This window comes from Sphaerodactylus townsendi, linkage group LG01, assembly GCF_021028975.2.
Source record: "Sphaerodactylus townsendi isolate TG3544 linkage group LG01, MPM_Stown_v2.3, whole genome shotgun sequence".
Classification (NCBI taxonomy): domain Eukaryota; kingdom Metazoa; phylum Chordata; class Lepidosauria; order Squamata; family Sphaerodactylidae; genus Sphaerodactylus; species Sphaerodactylus townsendi.
In genome coordinates this window covers 21043507-21064263 of record NC_059425.1, presented here as the reverse complement: position 1 = coordinate 21064263, position 20757 = coordinate 21043507, and the positions used below count along the sequence as shown (strand labels likewise).

The following is a 20757-nucleotide window of genomic DNA, read 5'->3' as shown; positions in this document are numbered from 1 at the left end:
TGGCTGCCAAGGCAACCACCAGTGTGTTTTCTGGTGCCTACGTCCTCCATTCCCAAAGAAAACTGCCAGTCCTGGTTTTCCACCACCTCATTGGGACAGGATATGCTTCAGGGAAACCCCAAGATGCATCACTTTGGCACCTGCAGGAAACAGCTGGAGACATCACAGGAGGATGTTCAGCCTAAAGTTTTTGACTGACCCGGCTTGCACAGCAACCATGTTGCTGTGACATTCATGCAGTGTTCTCAAAATTACAAAAGTGCCCACAAATTCAAGATGTCTCATAGCAGAAACATAACACTTGCCCAACAACATAGATATGGACAAAACTCAGCAGCTTCAATGAGACAAATACATGATTCCTTTAGGACCATTATGCATGGAGCACTTTCCGCAATGCTCTTTGCTCCACAGAGGGGGCGCAGCGGGGTCTCCTTGTGGTTCCTTGTTCACTCAGGAGAAGGTGCCCCACTGCCTGCTGAGCTGCTCGCCTACTTTCACTTCCAGGTCGCACCCTGTCAATCTCAGGACTGGCTTTTTAAAACGGTCCTTTAAATTTAATATCAATATTTTTCCATGGTGCAGCCTTGCTCCCTCCCTCCCTCCCTCTGCTGCAGTGCTGGAGAGCTTGGGAGGGAGATGAGCCAGGCGTGATCCATCATTGACGGTGGAGGAGGATGTCACAAGCCCCTGTTCCCCCCACCCAAGAAAGCCTGGAGGCCTGGGGCAAACCATCCAAGGGGACATATGGGGTCAAATGTCCTCAAGCCTGGCCATTTAGTTATGTGGGGGTGGAAAATTGCCCCCCCTCCTCCTACACCCCCCCAGTGTCGGACTCTGGGGGTGACACCCACCTTGGACTCACCCAGCCGCCCCACCCCAGCAACCCAGCAACATACCCCAAGCCGAGCAAGACCGGGGAGGACAGGAGGCCTGCAGCCGCGGCAAGCACCTTAGTGGCAAGCGGCCCCTCAGCGGGTAGCTCAGGTGCAAGCCACAAAAGCCAAGCAAGCAAGCAGGCCCAAGGACAGCCCCCATGCCTGGCAGGGAGGCTGTGGGTGGAGCCGGGCAGAAGTGGGCAGGCAGGGAGATGGGCCGGGCCTACAGAATAAGGGGGCAGGGCACTAATTGGCTGTAGGAGGGGTCAGGTGCACAGAGGGAGGATGGGGAGGATAAAATGGGGGAATGTGAGAATGTGGGGGAGGGTGGCCGCCTGGGGTGTGTGTGTGTGCGTGTGCGTGTGGAAAACTCACTTCTTGCCCCGGGCACCATTTTCTGTCAATACGCCACTGCTGGAGGGTAGGAAAAGGGGGATGGAGAAATTGGTGAGAGTGTGTGAACTTGGTTATATCAATATTCTTCACAAGATTGTAAGAATGCTGGCTTTTTTTCTTTTGAGCCCTTTAAATTGCATATCAATATTCCTCATACTGCTATTGTACAGGCTCATTATTATTGTTTTTTTGTGGGGGAACTGGCTGTCGATCCTCCAGAAATACCTGCGAGGGGAGGCGGAAGGAGCAGAAGCCCCAGAGCAAGGGAAAATATTGGGGGTTGCCCACTCTCAGGAGCCACAGGGCTCCTGTATGTTCAGCGTCATAAGTGTGAGCATGTCTGCAATGAAAACTGTGCCGCAAAGGAAATGTCCACTTGCTGCACGGCAGAGCACCAGTGTCTAATTAGCCTTAATGTTTGTGGACAGCAGTTCGTAGGTTTGCACACTGAAGACAAAATGTATATCTGTTTGGCATGCAGAGATTTAACTTCTAGATACCCTGGGTAGGGAGCTGATCCGAAAGGATTAAAATGCGTGCTATTTAAATGAGCAAAATGTAGGTGGCCCCCAAAGAGGAAAGTAAGAATAAAACGGGCAAAATGAACTGCTAGCATTTGGTAACAAAAAATGGCATTATCCCCCCCCCCCCCCGCAGTATTGTTGTAAAGCAGGGGTCCCCAAGCGTTCTAAGCCAGTAGGCTTCTTTGGAATTCCGACTCAGGGGGTGGCACAGCCACAAAATATCTAGCACAAAATGGCTGCCACAGGAGGCAGAACCAGACACAAAATGGCTGCTGCAGCCTATCTTCAGTTGCATGGTGAAGGTCCTTGGTCAGTGGTGTAGGCTACTGCTAAAGCAACATTTTTAAAAATTGGTGAAACCAATTAGAAGCTTTCCTCAATTTCTGAAAACATTTGACAAGCACTGGAAGAAATGTTGGTGGCCAGCATGGCTTCCACAGATCCCAGTATCTTATGGACCCCTGTTGTAAATTGTAACCTGTCTTGTTCTTCCCCCTTGTGGCTTTCCAGTTGTCCTCATTGGAGACTCCGGAGTAGGGAAGAGCAACCTGCTTTCACGGTTCACCCGGAACGAGTTCAACCTGGAAAGTAAAAGCACCATTGGAGTTGAGTTTGCCACACGCAGCATCCAAGTGGATAACAAGACTGTGAAAGCCCAGATCTGGGATACAGCCGGACAAGAACGCTACCGTGCCATTACTTCCGCGTAAGAATTTATTATCTCTTCTCCCTCTTTGTTCTCTTATGCTGCTGAGGTTAATGATACCTCTTCTTGCCCATGGGTCTAAAATTCTATGTGCTTCATGGGTTCAATTCTTATCCCACTGACCAGTACTTGTCCTGGGGGAACAGGGTGGCTGTTTATGTTGCTGGTGTGCCAGAAATGTTCCTGCTGTGGCCAAAATGGAAAGTGGAAGTCTTTTGAGGCCTGACCTGGACCTTCGATGATAGTCCAATCCTATCAGATCTCAGAAGTTAGGCAGAGTCAGCTTTGATTGGTGGGATCCAAAAATTTTAGTAACAGGTTCCCATGGTGGTGGGATTCAAACAGTGGCGTAGCACCAATGGGGCTGGGTGGGGCATGACAGGGGCGTGGCCGGGCATTCTGGGGGTGGGGCATTGCTGGGCGGAGCTGTGGCAAGGACGCAGCCACTGCGCCGGTCCTTGGGCGGGAAACTAATGCACGCAGGCGCAGGCTGCCACGCACCTCCTGCTAGACTACTTCAAGTTCTGCGCACTACTGCTGAGGAGTGGAGGAGGGGTGTAACTAAGACAAAAATCACATGGCAAAATCACCAATTAGTAACCCCCTCTTGGCACACACAAATAATTAGTAACCTACTCTCGGGAACCTGTGAGAACCTGCTGGATCCCACCTCCGCTTGGATGAGTGACTAGCAAGGAAGTCTGGGGTTGCTACACAGATGCAGCAATGGGAAACCCACCACTGCCCATCTCTTGCCATAAAGCCCCCACGGGGTCACCCTAAGTCAGCTGTGACTTGATGGTGCTTCCCACCACCAGTTCATTTGAGGAAGTTTCCATGTCCTGGTTTGGCTGTCACAAAATGAAAGATAGCTTTGAACTTCGTGGCAGGGCTTTGAAACTGAATGTGGGAACAAGTCTGGAGGCAAAGACCTTAGTTTGTAGTTTGGTTTGGGAAATCCATCAATCTTCCACTCCTGGGCACTCCCCATTCTCACTTCTCCTGTTAACAAAAGAGAGGCCGGGCTCTTGTTAAGCTGTAAATTAGCACGTGCCCCATGGGAGGCTTTAGAGCAGAAATATTCCATGAAATCAGCCATCCAAGTATGAACTCTCAGAAAAAAAAAACTCTATAGTGCCAAAATGCCTGAAAATGGGAACCTAGAGGATCATTTGCAGCACATGCTTGAACTTGCTTTCAAAATATGAGAACTGGGCAAAAATTTAGATGATGATGAGCTGCTAGCAGCAGTCTGTGGAAGTTTACCTACACATTTTGAAAATGAAGAGTCTATTTTGGAAGCGCGTGATAATCTTGATGTAAAGATGTAAGATATTTGCAAGATTCGGAAGCAGAACAGAGAGAGTCTGATGTGGCCAGAGGCTTGATAATGCAGCCAGAAAGGGAAAACCCTTGAAATATTTTTATTGTGGAAAAGCTGGCCATGTTTCCAGAAACTGTAGACAAAGAGCAGTGGCTCAGAAGAGCGAAAATAGGGGGGAAGGACTATGTTAATTTCAGAGAAAGCTGTCCCAACAGCTCTGCTGAAAAGCAAGTAGGGGGAGGGGGAAAGACCCTCACCCAAGAACAGAGGAAAGCCTAGTCAAGGCAAAGTGTATGTGGTTGGAAGTAAAGTATCTAACAGCAAATACATTTTCTTTTTGCTGTTGTTAACCATGAGAGATATTTTGTTGAGGTCGAAGCATGCAATGTAACCTTGGTGCAAGCAAATGGTGATTCTTCCAAAGCACTTGAAAAAGGCACAGTAAAAATGAACGTGTTAAATGTTTCTTGTGAGGTAATTCAGCATAGTTTGCACAATACCCTGTTTGTGCCTAATGCTCCTGAAAATCTGATTTCTGAACCTAAATATTTAATGCTGGAAAAGAAATTGCGATGAATAAGAAATCATGCAGAATTTTTGATGATGAAATTGGCATGGAATATATGACAGAGAAATGTGGACCCTGCTTTTATTTGCAAGATGTTGGAAACCGTAAAAGAGACTTGTTCATGTGAGAGAAACGGGTTGCTCCCATACAAACTGCCTCTATGCCTGGCACTTAAAACTTGGCCAGAGACATTTGGACTCTATTAGAAAACATATTCTAGACTGTGGTTTGAAGTTGATTGGATGTAGTAAACGCAAGCAGAGATGTGAAATTTGTGTTAAGTCAGCTGCCCCCAGCCACTCCGCAGTATGAGCAGTGCAAACTGAAGTCTTGAAGAAAGTGCACAGTGACTTGATAGGCCCACTAGCTCCTTCTCCTGGTGGTGCTAAGTATGTGCTGACTTTTACTGATAGCACCAGTTGTTTTGCTTATGTTTACCTGATCTGGTCTAAAGACCAGGTACCTGAGAAATTCAAAAGTTATGTGGCAGTAGTAAGAAATAAGTTTGGCAAAGCTCCACAGATTTTGTACACAGATAGTGGAGATGAATATAGTAGCAGTGAGTTCCAATGATACCTGGAGAATAAAGGCATACAGAATGCCAGATCAGTGATGTATATGCCAAAGCATAATGGACTTGCTGAACATTTCAATAAGACAGTGATGAAAACTGTGCATTGTTCATTGATGCAGTCAGGGCTGCCTGACCCCTGCTGGGCAGAAGCTGTAAAAACAGCTGCTTACCTCCACAATAGAAGTTTCTACTACCGTGTTTCCCCAAATATAAGACAGTGTCTTATATTAATTTTTGCTCCCAAAGATGCGCTATGTCTTATTTTCAGGAGAGGTCTTATTTTTCTGTGTTCTGTTCATCAGGCATGCTTCCAAACAAAAACTTTGCTATGTCTTACTTTCGGGGAATGCCTTACATTTCGCACTTCAGCAAAACCTCTATGTCTTATTTTTTGGGGATGTCTTATATTAGGGGAAACAGGGTAGGCTATTGGGAAAAGTTCATTTGAAGTGTGGCATAATAAGAAGCCTGGCTTAAAACACTGGAAAGCTTGGGGGGCAAGAGCCTATGCCCACGTTCCCAAGGAAAGAAGGGGAAAATTGGACCCCAGGGCAAAGCTTAAGATACTGGTTGGTTACAACCAACATTCAAAAGGGTATGAACTCTTAAGACCTTTAAAGTGGAAGTGTGCAGTGTTTCATGTGGAGGTGAAAGCAACATCCTAAATACTTCTGGACGAGGAGGAGTAGTAGTTTGGATTTATAACCCACCTTTCTCTCCTATAAGGAGACTCAAGGTACCGGTAGCTTACAAGCCCCATGATTATAGACCAGCCTTCCCAGGGGGGTGGGCCTGACCCCTTCATTTTCGATCTTCAGGAGGCAGTTGAAGATTGCTTTATTTAGAACCATATCTGGTTAATGTATTGTCGAAGGCTTTCACGGCCGGAATCAGTTAGCTTCAAGGGTCAGTAGTTTCTACAGCATTCTTCCGATGCTTCGCTTTCCAGGCTGGCATCTTCAGAGGATCCTCTGAAGATGCCAGCCACAGATGCAGGCGAAACATCAGGAGAGAATGCTGCTAGAACACGGCCATACAGCCCGGAAACCACACAGCACCCAAAATATCTGGTTAAGTTTATTATCAGTCCAGAATTATAATTTTAAATATTGGCTTTTATGGGTTTCTTTTTGGATTTTATTTTAGCTTTGTCATAAACCGCCTCAAGCTCCATCAGGAAGGCAACTAAGAGATTTTTAAATAAATTAATGTGTGAAATACATGGCCATCTATAATAAAACCAATTACCAATTAAGCATTTGTAATGGCTTATTATAATACTAATTATTTGGAGGGGAGGCTTTAGCGCAAGTCCAACTTTCACTGATCTCTCCCTCACAGTTACTACCGAGGGGCAGTTGGGGCGCTTCTGGTTTATGACATCGCCAAGTACCTAACCTATGAGAACGCAGAGCGCTGGCTGAAAGAACTGCAAGACCATGCAGACACGAACATCGTCATCATGTTGGTGGGGAATAAGAGTGATCTGCGACATCTACGGGCCGTGCCCACCGATGAGGCCAAAAGCTTTGCAGGTACAAACCTCTGCCTGCCCGCCCTGTAGGGAGCTCACAGCAATATAGAGAAAAGGTTCCACAACCTATTTTGTCCTTGCAGCAACCAGGTGAGGTAGGCTAGATGGAGAAATAATGAACTTCATGGCTGCAATGTATGTAAAAATACTGGAGATATTGTGATGGAGTTTGGGTCTGGAGGGTCTCTGGCTTGGCTCGGTGGAAGAGCCCCTGTTTTGCATGCAAAAGGTCCTCGGTTCAGTCCCCAGCATCGTAAGTTAAAAGAACTGGGTAATGGGTGGTGTGAATGATCTCTGCCTGAGGCCCCGGAGAGCTGCTGTCCATCTAATGTACCAAAGGGAAGGGGGTGAGGGGAGGGAGTGAGGGGTGGCATGCAAGGGAGGGAAAGGGCCCAGCATCTGGACATGGCCCAGCCACCCTAGTGGAGGGGAGGGCGGGGGAGGGGTGGCATACAAGAGGAGGGAGGGAGTGAGGGGTGGCATGCAAGGAAAGGGAGGGGGCCCAGCATCTGGACATGGCCCACCCACCCTAGTGGAGGGGAGGGAGGAGGAGGGGTGGCATACAAGGGGAGGGAGTGAGGGGTGGCATGCAAGGGAAGGGAGGGGGCCTGGCATCTGGACATGGCCCACCCACCCTAGTGGAGGGGAGGGAGGGGGAGGGGTGGCATACAAGGGGAGGGAGGGAGTGGTGGCATTGTGGGAAGGAGGTCCCAGCATCTGGACATGGCCCACCCACCCTAGTGGAGGGGAGGGAGGGGGAGGGGTGGCATACAAGGGGAGGGAGTGAAGGGTGGCATGCAAGGGAAGGGAAGGGGCCCGGCCTCTGGACATGGCCCACCCACCCTAGTGAAGGGGAGGGAGGGGAAGCTCCTTTCCCTTCCTCTGCCCACAACAGACACCTTGTGAGGTAGGTGGGACTGAGAGAGTTCTGAAAAATCTGTGACTAGCCCAAGGTCTCCCAGCAGGAATGTAAGAACTGGGAAACAAATCTGGTTCACCAGATAAGAATCTCCCACTCATGTGGAAGAGTGGGGACTCAAACCCAGTTCTCCAGATTAGAGTCCACTCCTCTTAACCACGCTAATACCTTCCACTCACCACTCAATAAACCTCAGTAGCTACTTGTGGGCCAGCTGGAGTAGAGGTTTCAGATGACAGTGAAGCTTTGAAGCAATGGTGTCTTGAAATTAAGCACTGACGTCTCAGGAAATAAGTCATGCCAAAGTAGAGATGTGTGGGTAAGAACTGACATCATTTCTCTCTGTCCCCACCGCAGAAAAGAACGGCTTGTCATTCATAGAAACATCGGCTCTGGATTCTACTAATGTGGAGACTGCCTTTCACAACATCCTCACAGGTAAGTTGTCCCACACCTTCTTCCATATTAAGAGGTAAGCTCTAAAAAAGGGTAGAAAGGTTAAGGCATAGGCCTGATGATTATTGGGGTTCCTCGACAGCTGTTAAGTAATGCTAGTTGTGGGCATAATTACCCTTTACAGTGACAATATCAAGACTAGGTTGAGGCCCTGAGAATTCACAATCTAAAATTCCACATGAGGGAAGAGGAGATGTTCGCCTTCAAATTGAGTGACATATACTCAAATTTCTGTGGGAACTTGAAGCTGGCAACCTTTTGACCTACATGAATCTGATCGCTGTCTCTAACCTTTCTTGCCAACTCACAAAACTGCGGCAGAGAAATTATATATCACTTGTACCTAGTTCACACGCACTGGTTATCAGCCGTAACTTGGTGGTTGGGTGTGTGCTGGAAAGATGTAGGATGAATTAAAAGGGTGAGAGGAGTTGGGAGTTGTTGCTAGGTAACCACACATAGTCCTCTGTGGCTTCATGATGGGCAAGGCCTAGGTGGCTGCTAAATAACTATTCACAACAGATCTGACCTGTCCACTAGAGAAGGATATAGGCCAGTGATGGTGAACCTTTTCGAGATCGAGCGCCCAAATTGCAACCCAAAAACCACTTATTTATCGCAAAGTGCCAACACGGTAATTTAACCTGAATATTGAGGTTTTTGTTTAGAAAAAATGGTTGGCTCCGAGGCATGCGTTACTCAGTAATAAGCTTGGTGGTAGTTGATGGCTTTGCTTTGAAGCAACCGTGCAACTCTTCTAATGGGTGAATCACGACCCTAGGAGGGTTTACTCAGAAGCAAGCCCTATTGCCAGCAACCAAGCTTACTCCCAGGTAAAGGATTGCGCTTTAGTTTAACAGTGCTTAACAGGGTTACCTACACTACTTCCCAAAAACTAGGTCTTAGGTTTAATGCAAATAATCGAGCCCAGCGGCCCAGGCCAGCCTAGATGTGGGGGGGGGGGGCACTACTTGCGCGTGCCCATAGAGAGGGCTCTGAGTGCCACCTCTGGCACCCGTGCCATAGGTTCGCCATCACTGATATAGGCGATTGCCTAGGGAGCACAGAGACAGAAGTAGGCAGGAGAGATCTCTACAGTTCAATGGCAGCTTTTCTAAGGCTTATGGGGGGAAAGATGGGGTTAAACCGTAGAGTGGGTGAGTCCTAGAGCACTGTGCCTCTGATGCTCATGCAGCTATCCAATTCTCCCAGGGGGGTTGCCAGCCATGCAGCTGGCAAGGTTTCCCAGTGAGGGATTCCCTGCTTCTTGCTTCCCACTACTGCTTGGAGTAAGGGCAGGAGAAAAACTTTTTAAAAGGCAATGGACCAAGGGCATTACTTCACTTTCAGGAAAAACCCAGGAGTGACTTTACACCTCTCTAGGAATTGCCAGAAATTCTGTGGTTGTACCACTGATGTTGCTAACAGCTCCCCCTCCCTGCCATCTCCTTGCCCTGTGGTCTCCCACTGGTTTCTGGGTTGGGGCGGCAACCAAGTGTGCTAACCAGCCCCGTGAAGCACCCACAACCCCAGTGTGTGGCCCTCGGGGGTCCTGTACTATGCTGAAGGGTGGTTTCTGGTTCTTTCATCTGGTTTGTTTCTGATTGCCTGGCGTTGATTGGTACAAATCCAAAACTCTTCTTGTCCAATAATCAGAGAGAGGCTTTTTACATGCGCATACTGCAGGGCTGGATTCAGGCCCCTTCTGCGCATGCAGAATAATGCACTTTCAATGCACTTTGAAGCTGTGCAGAATAGCAAAATCCACTTGCAAACAATTGTGAAAGTGGATTGAAAGTGCATTATTCTGCATGTGCAGAAGGGGCCTAAGACATGCTGAGGCCCTTACTATGTGAAATTAAAAAGGTTCCATAGCATTAACCTACCCACCTCCACCCCGCAAAAAGTATAGTATTCAAATGCTGAAATTTAGTAATGTCTTATGTTTAGAGACACCCTTGCAGTATGAGGCCCTAAACTGTGCTGTGTTTAGGTTGTACCTAAGCCCAACTCTGGTACGCTGTGTACACCAAATTGAGTGCAGAAACTGTGCAAGCCAGGATGGTCCGTTCTTTCCTTATTGCCTGTATGCTGTTGTGTTGTATGCACATGACTTCACCCACCAGTTCCGCCTCCTCTGCAATTCTTATATTTCATTGTCCTTCAGAAATCTACCGGATCGTATCTCAAAGACAAATCGCCAGTGGACAGCCGGAGACAGAATTCAGCCCCAGCAGCACCATCGAACCTATCAAAGTCCTGCCTACTCACCAGGAAGGGAAACAGGCACCTTGCTGCCAGAATATATAATCTGCCGAGGATGGCATGAGGAACAGCAAGTTGGGACAGCACTGAGTGTCTCAGAAGGCCCTCTTCCTCCTCAGATGCGATCTCTGCTATGTTACTCTGCTTCGTGTCTGTCTCACAGAACTGCTTCCTGGATTATGTCCTTCCCCATTAGCCACTGAACTTTAGATGTAGGGCATACTCATTTCCCTTCCAAGATATCAGTTATTTGAAGCTAGAACCTGGCAAATAGCTAGAGGTCGGCAACTGGAAGCCCTTAGGCCCAAGCCTATCCAAGGAAATATTATCAGTTGGCCTAGCAAATAATTCCCCCGTCCATACCTTTCTTTCCTGACAGGGCTGCCATTGTGGCCTCATGGTCAGTCCTACTTGCCTAAGGCCGGTTCCAGGAAAACTAATGCACTGGAAGGCGATGGTGGGTTGCTAGGCAGCCATGAAAATGGCACCTTGAAGTTCTTTCTGGAATCTGTAAAGGGTGTGTGAATATTTGCTGGAGCACCCCACATGGTCAGACATCTTTCTCCTGCTGAATCTCTGACTGCTATGCACGGGCTGCTTTATGTAGGGCCCCCTTTGACTATATTTTGTGCAAACAAACAAATGTGGCATAGTCCCCCTTCCAAGGCTGTGCTAAAGGGTTCAGTGTGTATAAATTAAGCTAGGTGATGCTCATCTGACTTCTGCATAGGCCTGTGATTCTGAACTCAAACCAGTCTGAAACCAAATTCACATCCAATCATGACTTCCCTGAGGAATCATGCGAATAGTAGTCTTGTGAGGGACACTTTCATGTGTTAGCCTTTTCATAGGAGCTACAGCCCCAAAGTTCCTTTGAAGGAAGCCAGGGCTAATTGTTTTAAAAACCTCTTTACTTCATAGCACAGTTGCATCCTGTAGTTTGGCTACTCCTACATGACAGCAAGTCCGTCGAGTAAGTTGTGGGCTCCGTAAAGAGGCTGACGCAAGGCGTGCCCGGGGGGAGGATGTGAATTTTCGCTTCCCCTCTGCTCAGGAATGGAAGGCCTTCAAGTAAGGAAGATGTGCAATTGTTTCAAAGCATTTAATGTGCTGGGCGTGCCTGGTTGCAAAAAACGCAACTTGCCGATCAGGTCTGGTCAGGGGCACGCATTTAAGTAGCTGATAGGCGACTTAGTATGTTACAAGCTCTCCGCTTTCACCATTCAGCCAAGCCACTCTAGCATGTGCTTCCTCATCTGTTACAACATGGCTCCTCTCTCTCTGTTGAAGTCAGGCTTGGAGATTTTCAGTAATTCATATATAGTGGCGTAGCGCCAACAGGGCAGGGGGACCGTGATGCCCTGGGCAGCGCTGCTGCGGGGCGGGGGGCGGCACCACAGCAGGGGCACAGGGCATGCGCATGCCCTGGGCGTAGTTCTCCCTCGCTCTGCCCCTGATCGCATACAAGCTCTTGCACAATAAGGGCTTTTCTGGAAAGGGGAGGCCAAAATCCGCACTGAAAGAAACTTTCTAAGAACCTTAGTTTCCCTTCTGCTTCAGTTTGTGTCTTTGCTTCTGCATCCTCGGAGAAGGCCTCTAGCGAGTCACCACCTGGTAAAGATGGGCAATTGATGAGAGACCGAGAACATAATGTTGTGTTAAATGATGATGTTGTCACACTTCTGTTCCAATCGCCGCCTTCCTGTAAATAATAATTTTAATGTCTGGAATTGCCTTCCCTTGTGGCTGTAATGGAATTGTGTGTGTTGAGTGTTTGGCAGGCATTTAAGTGTTCAAATAAAGATCTCCATATATTGACATTTGCAATGTGCTGGTATTGTTGCGGGACTGAACTGCAAGCATAAATTTTCTGGGTGTCACCAAGCTGGGTTTCCATAAAGAAGCACAGATGTGGGGGCTATGATGAGAAACTGTCCCTTGCCCCAGGACCGGGGGGGGGGGGGCTGCAGATGCTGCAGGGACCCGACGTGGAGTAGACAAGAGTCCCATGAGGCATAGTGGGGCAGGATCATGCATGGATTCACAGATCTGCGCGCTCGAATAGAAAGCAGGCACTGCGAGAAGCCTTTTGGAAGTGAAAAAGGAATGTATAGATGAAGGCAACAAAACCCTGCCTCTTTCCCCTCTCTCTGTACTCCATTTCTTTCAGCATTTCCCCCCAAACTTGGCGCGCTTCTCTGTTTTAAGAACTAGGAAAGCGCACATTCTATTCATTACAGCTAGGCTAAAAAAGAAGTCATCGCCCTACTGTCTGCCGCCTCTCAGCAGTATGTGCTATGGCCAGCTATGAACACTGCACAGTACTTACCTTTTTCACATGCATACATTTAGCTGCCAGGTATCCAGAGAAAGGCACACATCCACTCAGCCAAAGGGACAGAGCCAAACGCTGCAGAATAACAGAGCTAGCAACTGGTTTTAAAGATTTCCAGCAATGCATGCCCCATGCCGCTCCCCACCGCATTAGGAACATTGTTTTAGCAGGGACAGTTGGCATGTGTAATACTAGCAAAGCGCCATTCTCTCCTCTAGTGCATACACATATATATTACAATATATATTATACAATACAATATATATTACATATATATTGTAATATATATGTGTATGCACTAGAGGAGAGAATGCTGCTAGAACACGGCCATACAGCCCGGAAACCACACAGCACCCCAGTGATTCCAGCTGTGAAAGCCTTTGACAATACTAGCAAAGCAGTTGAGATTTTTCTGGTTGTATTACTGCAGAGCCAGTGTGGTGTAGCAATGAAAGTGTCAGACTAGGACAGGGGTCTGCAACCTGCGGCTCTCCAGATGTTCATGGACTACAACTCCCATCAGCCCCAATTGGCCATGCTGGCAAGGGCTGATGGGAATTGTAGTCCATGAACATCTAGAGAGCCGCAGGTTGCAGTCCCTCAGACTAGGATCTGGGAAACCCAGGTTTGAATCCTTGTTCTGCCATCGAAATTTGCTAGGTGAACTTGGGCTAGTCACATAGTCTCAGCCCTGACCCTAGCTAGTGTCTGGATGGGAGACCAGAATTGTGTAATACCAGAATTGTGATTTGGAGGCAGGCAATGGCAAACCACCTCTGAGCATCTTTTCTTGAAAACTCTATGGGCTACTGTAAGTCAACTATGACTTGACAGTTAAAAAAGATTATGCAGAAGAACTTCATGCCATCACTCCAGGAACCTGTCTGAGATAGTTTACTAAAAAAATGAATGAAACAATAAAAATAGTGAAATATTAAAGCCCGCATTAAAAACCCGGCCTGCTATAAAAGCACAGACCATAAGAGCGGACTATCTTCAAATAAATTTCCAGGCTGAGACAGTGTTAAAAATCAACCCTTCAATAAAAAGCCTGGGTGTATTGAAACACTTGGGGCTGTATTGCTACTAATTATTAGTTTTATAGACCGCCCTTCCCATTGCAGGTTCAGGGCGGCCCACAACAACTTATAAACACAATAAAGTGATTAAAATAGTTAAAAACATAAGCTAAATCAGATGGCAACTAAAGCTAAAGTACTAACTAAAATACATGAGGGAAATAGGGGTGTGTGGAAAAAAGGGAGGCCAAAAAATGGAAAACTGTAGCTCCCTCAACCACCTCCTTGGTGGAACAACTCTGCCTTACAGGCGCTGCAGAATCGCAGTAAGTTCTGCAGGGCTCAGGGCTCACTGGACACAGATTTCCATCAGGTTGGGCCAGGATGGAAAATGACCCTGATTGAGGCTAGCTGGACTTCTTTTGATCACCAACAGATTTCCATATACTGATCAGCTGGAGATCAGTTGTAGTTTTGGAAGATCTCCAGGCACCCCCTGGAGACTTGCAACCATTACTGCCCATTATCCTCAATTTTTCTTCCCCTGTCTTCTGTGAGAGCATGCAAGGAAGGATGTGGGAAATTTTTTTGTACAGCACAAGAATGATCAGGCTGTCTTTCTATTGTGCCTCTGTTTTTTTGTCAAATAATCTCCCTTAATGTGAGTTTTGAGGGGGGAAATCCTTCTTCATCACATTTTTGGTCATTCATTAAAAAAACCCTCACCTGCCCAGCCTATTGGTAGTGCCACAGCTGAATCAAAATACTTCAGAAGATAGCTTGGCGCTATTTCCTGAAAACCAGAGTGCCAAACAAGAGTACGACCGCAAGGTGGAGCCATTTTGCAACTTTTCTGGGAGACCAAAGTGATCTTAAAGGAGGGAACAGTTAAAGGAAGTCCTGATGTCTCAGTTTTTCCTCTTAATTTTCTAGCCTTCCCACCTACCTCTTGCTTTTTCAACAGGGTTAAATATTTAGATCAAATTAGAAGTGTTGTGTTTGAACTCTGGTAAGGAGCTGAGCCAAGTCTGTCCTCTGCCACGAAGAAGCAGGAGACGAGTTTGGATTTATACCCTGCTTTTCTCGACAATAAGGGATCTCAAACCAGCTTACAAACTCCTTCCCTTCCTCTCCCTACAACAGGCACCTTGTGAGGTTGGTGAGGCTGAGAGAGTTCGGAGAGAACTGTGACTAGCCCAAGGTCACCCAGCAGGCTTCATAGGGAGGAGAGGAGAAACAAATCCAGTTCACCAGATAAGAGTTTGCCGCTCATGTGGAGGAGTGGAGAATCAAACCCAGTTCTCCAGATTAGAGTCCACCACTCTTAACCACTACACCACTGTTCCCGAAGCAGTTGGGGTCTGTCCAGAGGTGGGATCCAGCAGGTTCTCACCAGTTCCCGAGAGTGGGTTACTAATTATTTGTGTGTGCCAAGAGGGGGTTACTAATTGGGTCTGCTTTTCCATTAGAAATTCCATTAGGTCCAAAAATCATAAAGTCCTGTTGTTTCCTTTGTGGCTGGTTAGCAAAGGTAGAAAACGGGATAATTCTCCCTGCTGGGCTGTTTTAGAAACATGTTTTAGAAATATGGTAAAGTTCCCTGTTTAAGGAAAGTATCCTTCTTTTGGTTTCTAGAAACAAAATTAAGTATTTGAAAGCATTAAGTATTTGACAGGCAGTCAATTGGAGGAGAAGTAGTTGTTTCTGTTGGCAGTAGACGATAGGGCTTGCTAGAATGAGTTTAAATTATGGACAGAAAGATGCCAGCTGGAAATTAGGAACTTTTTTTTTACAGTAAGAGTTTTTTACAGTAACAGAGAAATTATTAATGCCCCGCCCCCGGAATGCCTGGCCACGCCCCCGTCGTGCCCCGCCCAGCCCCATTGGCACTATGCCACTGTTTGAATCCCACCACCAAGGGAACCTGTTACTAAAATTTTTGGATCCCACCACTGGGTCTGTCCCTTTTGGGGTGGGGGAATTAGCAAGAGGAGACCTTGGCTTAACAAGGGTAGGGCAAGCTCGGGGGTCTTCATTGCCTACGTGTCGACTTTTCTCAAGAAACTCGCAGGAGAGCAAAATAAAGTTCCACAAATTTGTTTAGGGATAAATGGGCTACACAAGCGTGCGATGACCAAAGCAGCAGAAATTCACACAGGCCTAAGATATAGATAGTGTTGAGTGGATAGATCTGGATAAAAGTTAGGGAATTTCAGGGAAAGTGGGATGATAAGTGTTCAGTTCCCCAAATAAAACAATCTACAGGTGTCCTGTTCTTGGCTGGAACAGAGTGGGAGACACACAAGCAAGGTGTAACAGTTCAAAAACAAGGTTTATTGCTTAGAAGAATTGAGATCCTAACTCCTCCCAGGGTCTGACTAAGATAAGGTACTTGCTTGACTGGTGAACAGACTCGCAGCTGTAGGCTTTTATTCTCCCTTGACTCCTTTCAAGAAAGTCCACTTGTCTGCACTTCCTCTTGGTTCTTTCAGTCTTTTTTCCGGGATTCTATTTTCTGTTGACACCTTAACTTTGTGTTCTCTAGACTACATACACTTTAGTCTATGCACCATAAAGGTAACAGTTACCGCAGCCTTCCAACTCCCTAGGCACCTTAGACTGACTGAGCTAAACAGGGGCATTGCTGGGTAATGAAGGAAGACTGCCTCTAGGGAAATTTCTTAAAGGGACAGGGTCTGAATAAAATTCCCTCCCTTAGAACAAGGAACTAAACCAGAGGTGGGATCCAGCAGGTTCTCACAGGTTCCCGAGAGTAGGTTACTAATTATTTGTGTGTGCCAAGAGGGGGTTACTAATTGGTGATTTTGCCACGTGATTTTTGCCTTAGTTACGCCCCTCCTCTCAGCAGTAGTGCGCAGAACTTGAAGCAGCCTAGCAGGAGGGGCACCGGCGTGCGCGGCAGCCTGCGCCTGCGTGCATTCGTTTTCCACCCAAGGACCGACGCAGCGGCTGCGTCCTTGCCACAGCCTCACCCAACAATGCCCCACCCCCAGAATGCCCGGCCACGTCCCCGTCGTGCCCTGCCCAGCCCCATTGGTGCTTCGCCACTGTTTGAATCCCACCACCATGGGAACCTGTTACTAAAATTTTTGGATCCCACCACTGAACTAAACCCATGATAGCTATAGGGAAACTTATGCTTAATAAGAAAATAATAAAAGCTTCTCTGGGGGGGCATGACAATATGTTACTGAATCTAGAAGAGGCTCAAATTCGGGAGGCAAAGTCAGCAACCCACACTGAGCTCCAAGAAGGCGGGGTGGAAAGCAGATGTCACACAGCACAACTGGACCACAGGTAGGCTCCGAAGTACTGGGCAGAACAGTATTGCCGGCCCAGCACACACTGAAAACTGAGTGTTGGCCGAGGACCTATTTTATAAGGGAGATCGGGCCCTCTGGCCATGCTAAGAGAGCTTAACCTCCCAGGACAAAGGAGATGTCCTGTCCTGCTGAGGGAAGAGAAAGGAGGGCACTAGAATTGAAGTATCGGGTACTCAAGAGCTGAGTATTGGGCGCTTACCCTGAATAGCTTGAGCCCTGGAGATATTTGGGGCTAATTACATTTTAGCGTGAAGCTGATTGAATTACAGCTTTGGGACAAAGCCAACCGCAAACTGAGGTGGTCAGTGAGGAGTTAGAGGGAGGGATCAAGTTAGTCTTTGCGCTGTGGGAACACCTTGAAGCACCCCCCTTAGGGTAGTTATTGTTTCTTTGGAGCACCCTATCCAGGGCTGAAGGTGGGGAGCCGCTCTTTCTTGGCAGCAAGCACTGTTTACCTATTAATCCCTTCATGGAGGGAGAGGCAGGCTATCTGCATGACAGATGCTGGGGAAGGGAAGACCAGGCAAAGTATTTTGTCCTTGTGGGTAAGTCAGGCCATGCAGGAACGGGCTTCCCATCTTGGCATTGCATGCCAGGCACCCCAAAGATTGGCGAGGTGGGTAGAAAACAGGTTCCCCGCACTCCCCATGGGTCAGTTTGGTATCACCAAGCTAAAACCCATTTCCATCCTGACCTCTTCTCTCATCCCTTACTATTGGGCTGGTGCTGGTCTACCTTACAGGGTTGTTGTAGCGATTGCAGCAGAAATGTTTGTTATAAAATTTCAACACTCAAAAGCACTATGCAGATGATTTACTAAGTGTGGGTGTTAGAAACGGTACACACACGAGTATGTAGCTTGACTTTGTATAGTTCTTTTTATTGGTGCAATTACAGACATCCAAATGGGTTAATGGAAAGTTAAGTCTTTCCATTGAGGATCGAGGCTGAGCGTGAGAATCCCCGGCAAAAAGCCTTCTCAAAAAGCATCATTGAGATAATATTTGAGAATCTCACAGAGAGAATATACAGTAATCCATTTGGATGTCTGTGATTGGGCCAAAAAGAAGAACTACATGGGGGTTGACTAGCCTAAATGCCCTAATGCACAGGTGTCAAACTCCCGGCCTTCCAGATGTTATGAACTACAGTTCCCATAATCCCCTGGCAGCATCATGCTGACAGGGGATGATGGGAACTGTAGTCCATAACATCTGGAGGGCTGCGAGTTTGACACCTATGCCCTAACATAACAGTATAATGTTTTAGAGTGCTACATGAAATACATGGTATAAATATTTGAAGCTTATTTGGAGATTTCTTTGGAGGAGGAGGAGGAGTTTGGATTTATATCCCCCCTTTTTCTCCTGTAGGAGACTCAAAGGGGCTTACAATCTCCTTGCCCTTCCCCCCTCACAACAAACACCCTGTGAGGTAGGTGGGGCTGAGAGAGCTCCGAGAAGCTGTGGCTAGCTCAAGGTCACCCAGCTGGCGTGTGTGGGAGTGCACAGGCTAATCTGAATTCCCCAGATAAGCCTCCATAGCTCAGGCAGCAGAGCGGGGAATCAAACCTGGTTCCTCCAGATCAGAGCGCACCTGCTCTTAGCCACTGCTCTTAGCCACTACGCCACTGCTGTTCCCACTTTGTCATTTGAATGCCAGCCCAAATATTCGTGTTACCATTGTACTATACGCAGACCCGTACTGGGGGAAAATGGCGGCCAGGGGCAACAACTGCTCTGGGCACCCGCCCCCACCATGCCCCCTGCCGCCCCCCACTTACCTTAGATGGCAGCTGCTCCACTGGCAGTGGTCCGGTGGCAGTGGTTCTGGCGTGAACCCCTGGTGGAGGAGAGGCCTCCCTGCCGTGCAGCTGGGCCTGGCCTCGTGCGCCAGCAAGCAGCGCCCCGGCATGGGGAGGAGAGCCGTCAGGTGCTGGCTGGGTTGCTGTGCCATGAGAGATATTGGGCACAGGGACCCACCCATGTCCCTATGGGCCGTACGCCTCGGGCTATATGCAGTTCTTATACATGAAATGAATTCTGATCATTTGAAGATTCTGGTTTGTTTAAAGATTTGGATTGTAATTAGAAAATTTTGAAACACAAAGGAGATATGTTTGAAAAATGTGATTGACTGATTATTGAAAAGTGTGATGAACTGGTTTGTATTAAATACATAGATAGATGATTGGCACAAGGGTTCTTGGAGCTGCCGGTGCAGTGTGGTTTATCTTGTGACTGCCTGGAGATTAGCAATCTGACTTGTGGAGCTAATGACGAACAGTCCCTTCACTAGTGTGGCAAACAAATGTACATACCATTGGGTAGAGATACCCTTCCAATCCTGTTAGTGATTGCATCAATTAAATGGCGGTTATTCTGAATAAACCAGCAAGAAGTATAAAAGTGCAGTCTTGTTCAGAGCAAATGGAAAGTGGAAGGGTGCAATTTGCCAAAATCCTAGCATGGAGCCAGAGTTTTGTCTGGAGCTTCATGAAAACCACCCCCAGGACAGAACAAGGAGGAGGAGGAGGAGGAGGAGTTTGGGTTTATACCTCACCTTTCTCTCCTGTAAGGAGACACAAGGTGGCTTACAAGCTCCTTTCCCTTCCTCTCCCCACAACAGACACTTTGTGAGGTAGGTGGAGCTGAAAGAGTCCTGAGAGAACTGTGACTAGCCCAAGATCACCCAGCAGGAATGTAGGAGTGCGGAAACACATCAGGTTCACCAGATAAGCCTCTGCCACTCAGGTGGAGGAGTGGGGAATCAGACCCAGCTCTCCAGATTAGAATCCACCTGGTCTTAACCACTACACCACACTTAGCCACACTTTACCATCTGCAACACTCCCTCATCTACATGTGTATGTGTATCCAGTCGCAGCTGATCTACGGAGGGGCTTTCAAGGCGAGAAACAGAGGTGGTTTGCCATTGCCTTCCTCTGCAGAGTCTTCCTTGGGGGTCTCCCAAGTACTGACCCTGCTTAGCTTCTGAGAGCTGATGAAATTGGGCTATACCAGGGGTCAGCAACCTTTGCCACCCAAAGAGCCATTTGGACCCATTTTCCATGGCCCTGAAGATCTACCGAGCCAGAGAGGCGGCTCCGCTCCAGTTCGGCCCCTCCACTCACCTTTCCTTCCAGTCCTGGGAGGCGGAGGCGCCGGGTAGGGAAACCCCCTCTGCCCGATGGAGCAGGCAGCTGCCTAGGCAGAGGGGGGATGGCGGCTGTGGCCTGCCTGGTGCCGCCTCGTCTCACACTGCAGGAGACAGCGGTACTGGGCAGGGAAACCCCCTTTGCCCGATGGGGCAGCGTGGGGCAGAGGGGGAATGGGAGGGTAGCGTGGGGCAGGGGGGGTGGCGGCTGTGGAGATGGCAGAGGGGGGATGGCGGCTGCTCTGGAGGGACATGCCCACGCTACCCTCTGACCTCCAGGGATCGGAGGGCAGCATGGGCGTGTCCCTCCAGCCCTCCAGAGCAACACTGGAAGGAGAGGGGAGGGGAGGGGACGCAAAAAGCAGCGCCCTCACGCACAGAGCCGCCTCTGGTTCGGCCCTCCACTCACCTTTCCTTCCAGCGCTGCTCTGAAGGGACACACCCACACTACCCTCTGACCATCTGGAGCCGCAGTATAAGGCTGAAAGAGCCGCATGCGGCTTCGGAGCCACAGGTTGCAGACCCCTGGGCTATACCATGCCACCTTCCCATAGGTGTCAAACTCGTGGCCCTCCAGATGTTATGGACTACAGTTCCCATCATCCCCTGCCAGCATGATGCTGGCAGGGGATGATGGAAACTGTAGTCTATAACATCTGGAGGGCCGTGAGTTTGTCACCTGTGTGCTAGACACAGGCAGAGTGTTCTTTTTCTCTTTCTGCCCAGCAGTTAGGGAGTCTCAAGGGAGGAAAAGAGGCA

General features: G+C 48.2%; 1 protein-coding gene across 1 annotated transcript in view; it reads left to right on the top strand.

The window, feature by feature from the left end:
- LOC125441995 (ras-related protein Rab-11A-like) overlaps positions 1-11964 on the top strand; it is a 31385-nt gene extending 19421 nt beyond the window's left edge. The window contains exons 2-5 of the mRNA XM_048513089.1: positions 2309-2504; positions 6312-6505; positions 7781-7861; positions 10047-11964. Coding sequence (XP_048369046.1) covers positions 2309-2504; positions 6312-6505; positions 7781-7861; positions 10047-10189 — 614 coding nt within the window. The 3' untranslated portion in view covers positions 10190-11964. The remainder of the gene's footprint in view (positions 1-2308; positions 2505-6311; positions 6506-7780; positions 7862-10046) is intronic.
- The last annotated feature ends 8793 nt before the right edge of the window (positions 11965-20757 follow it).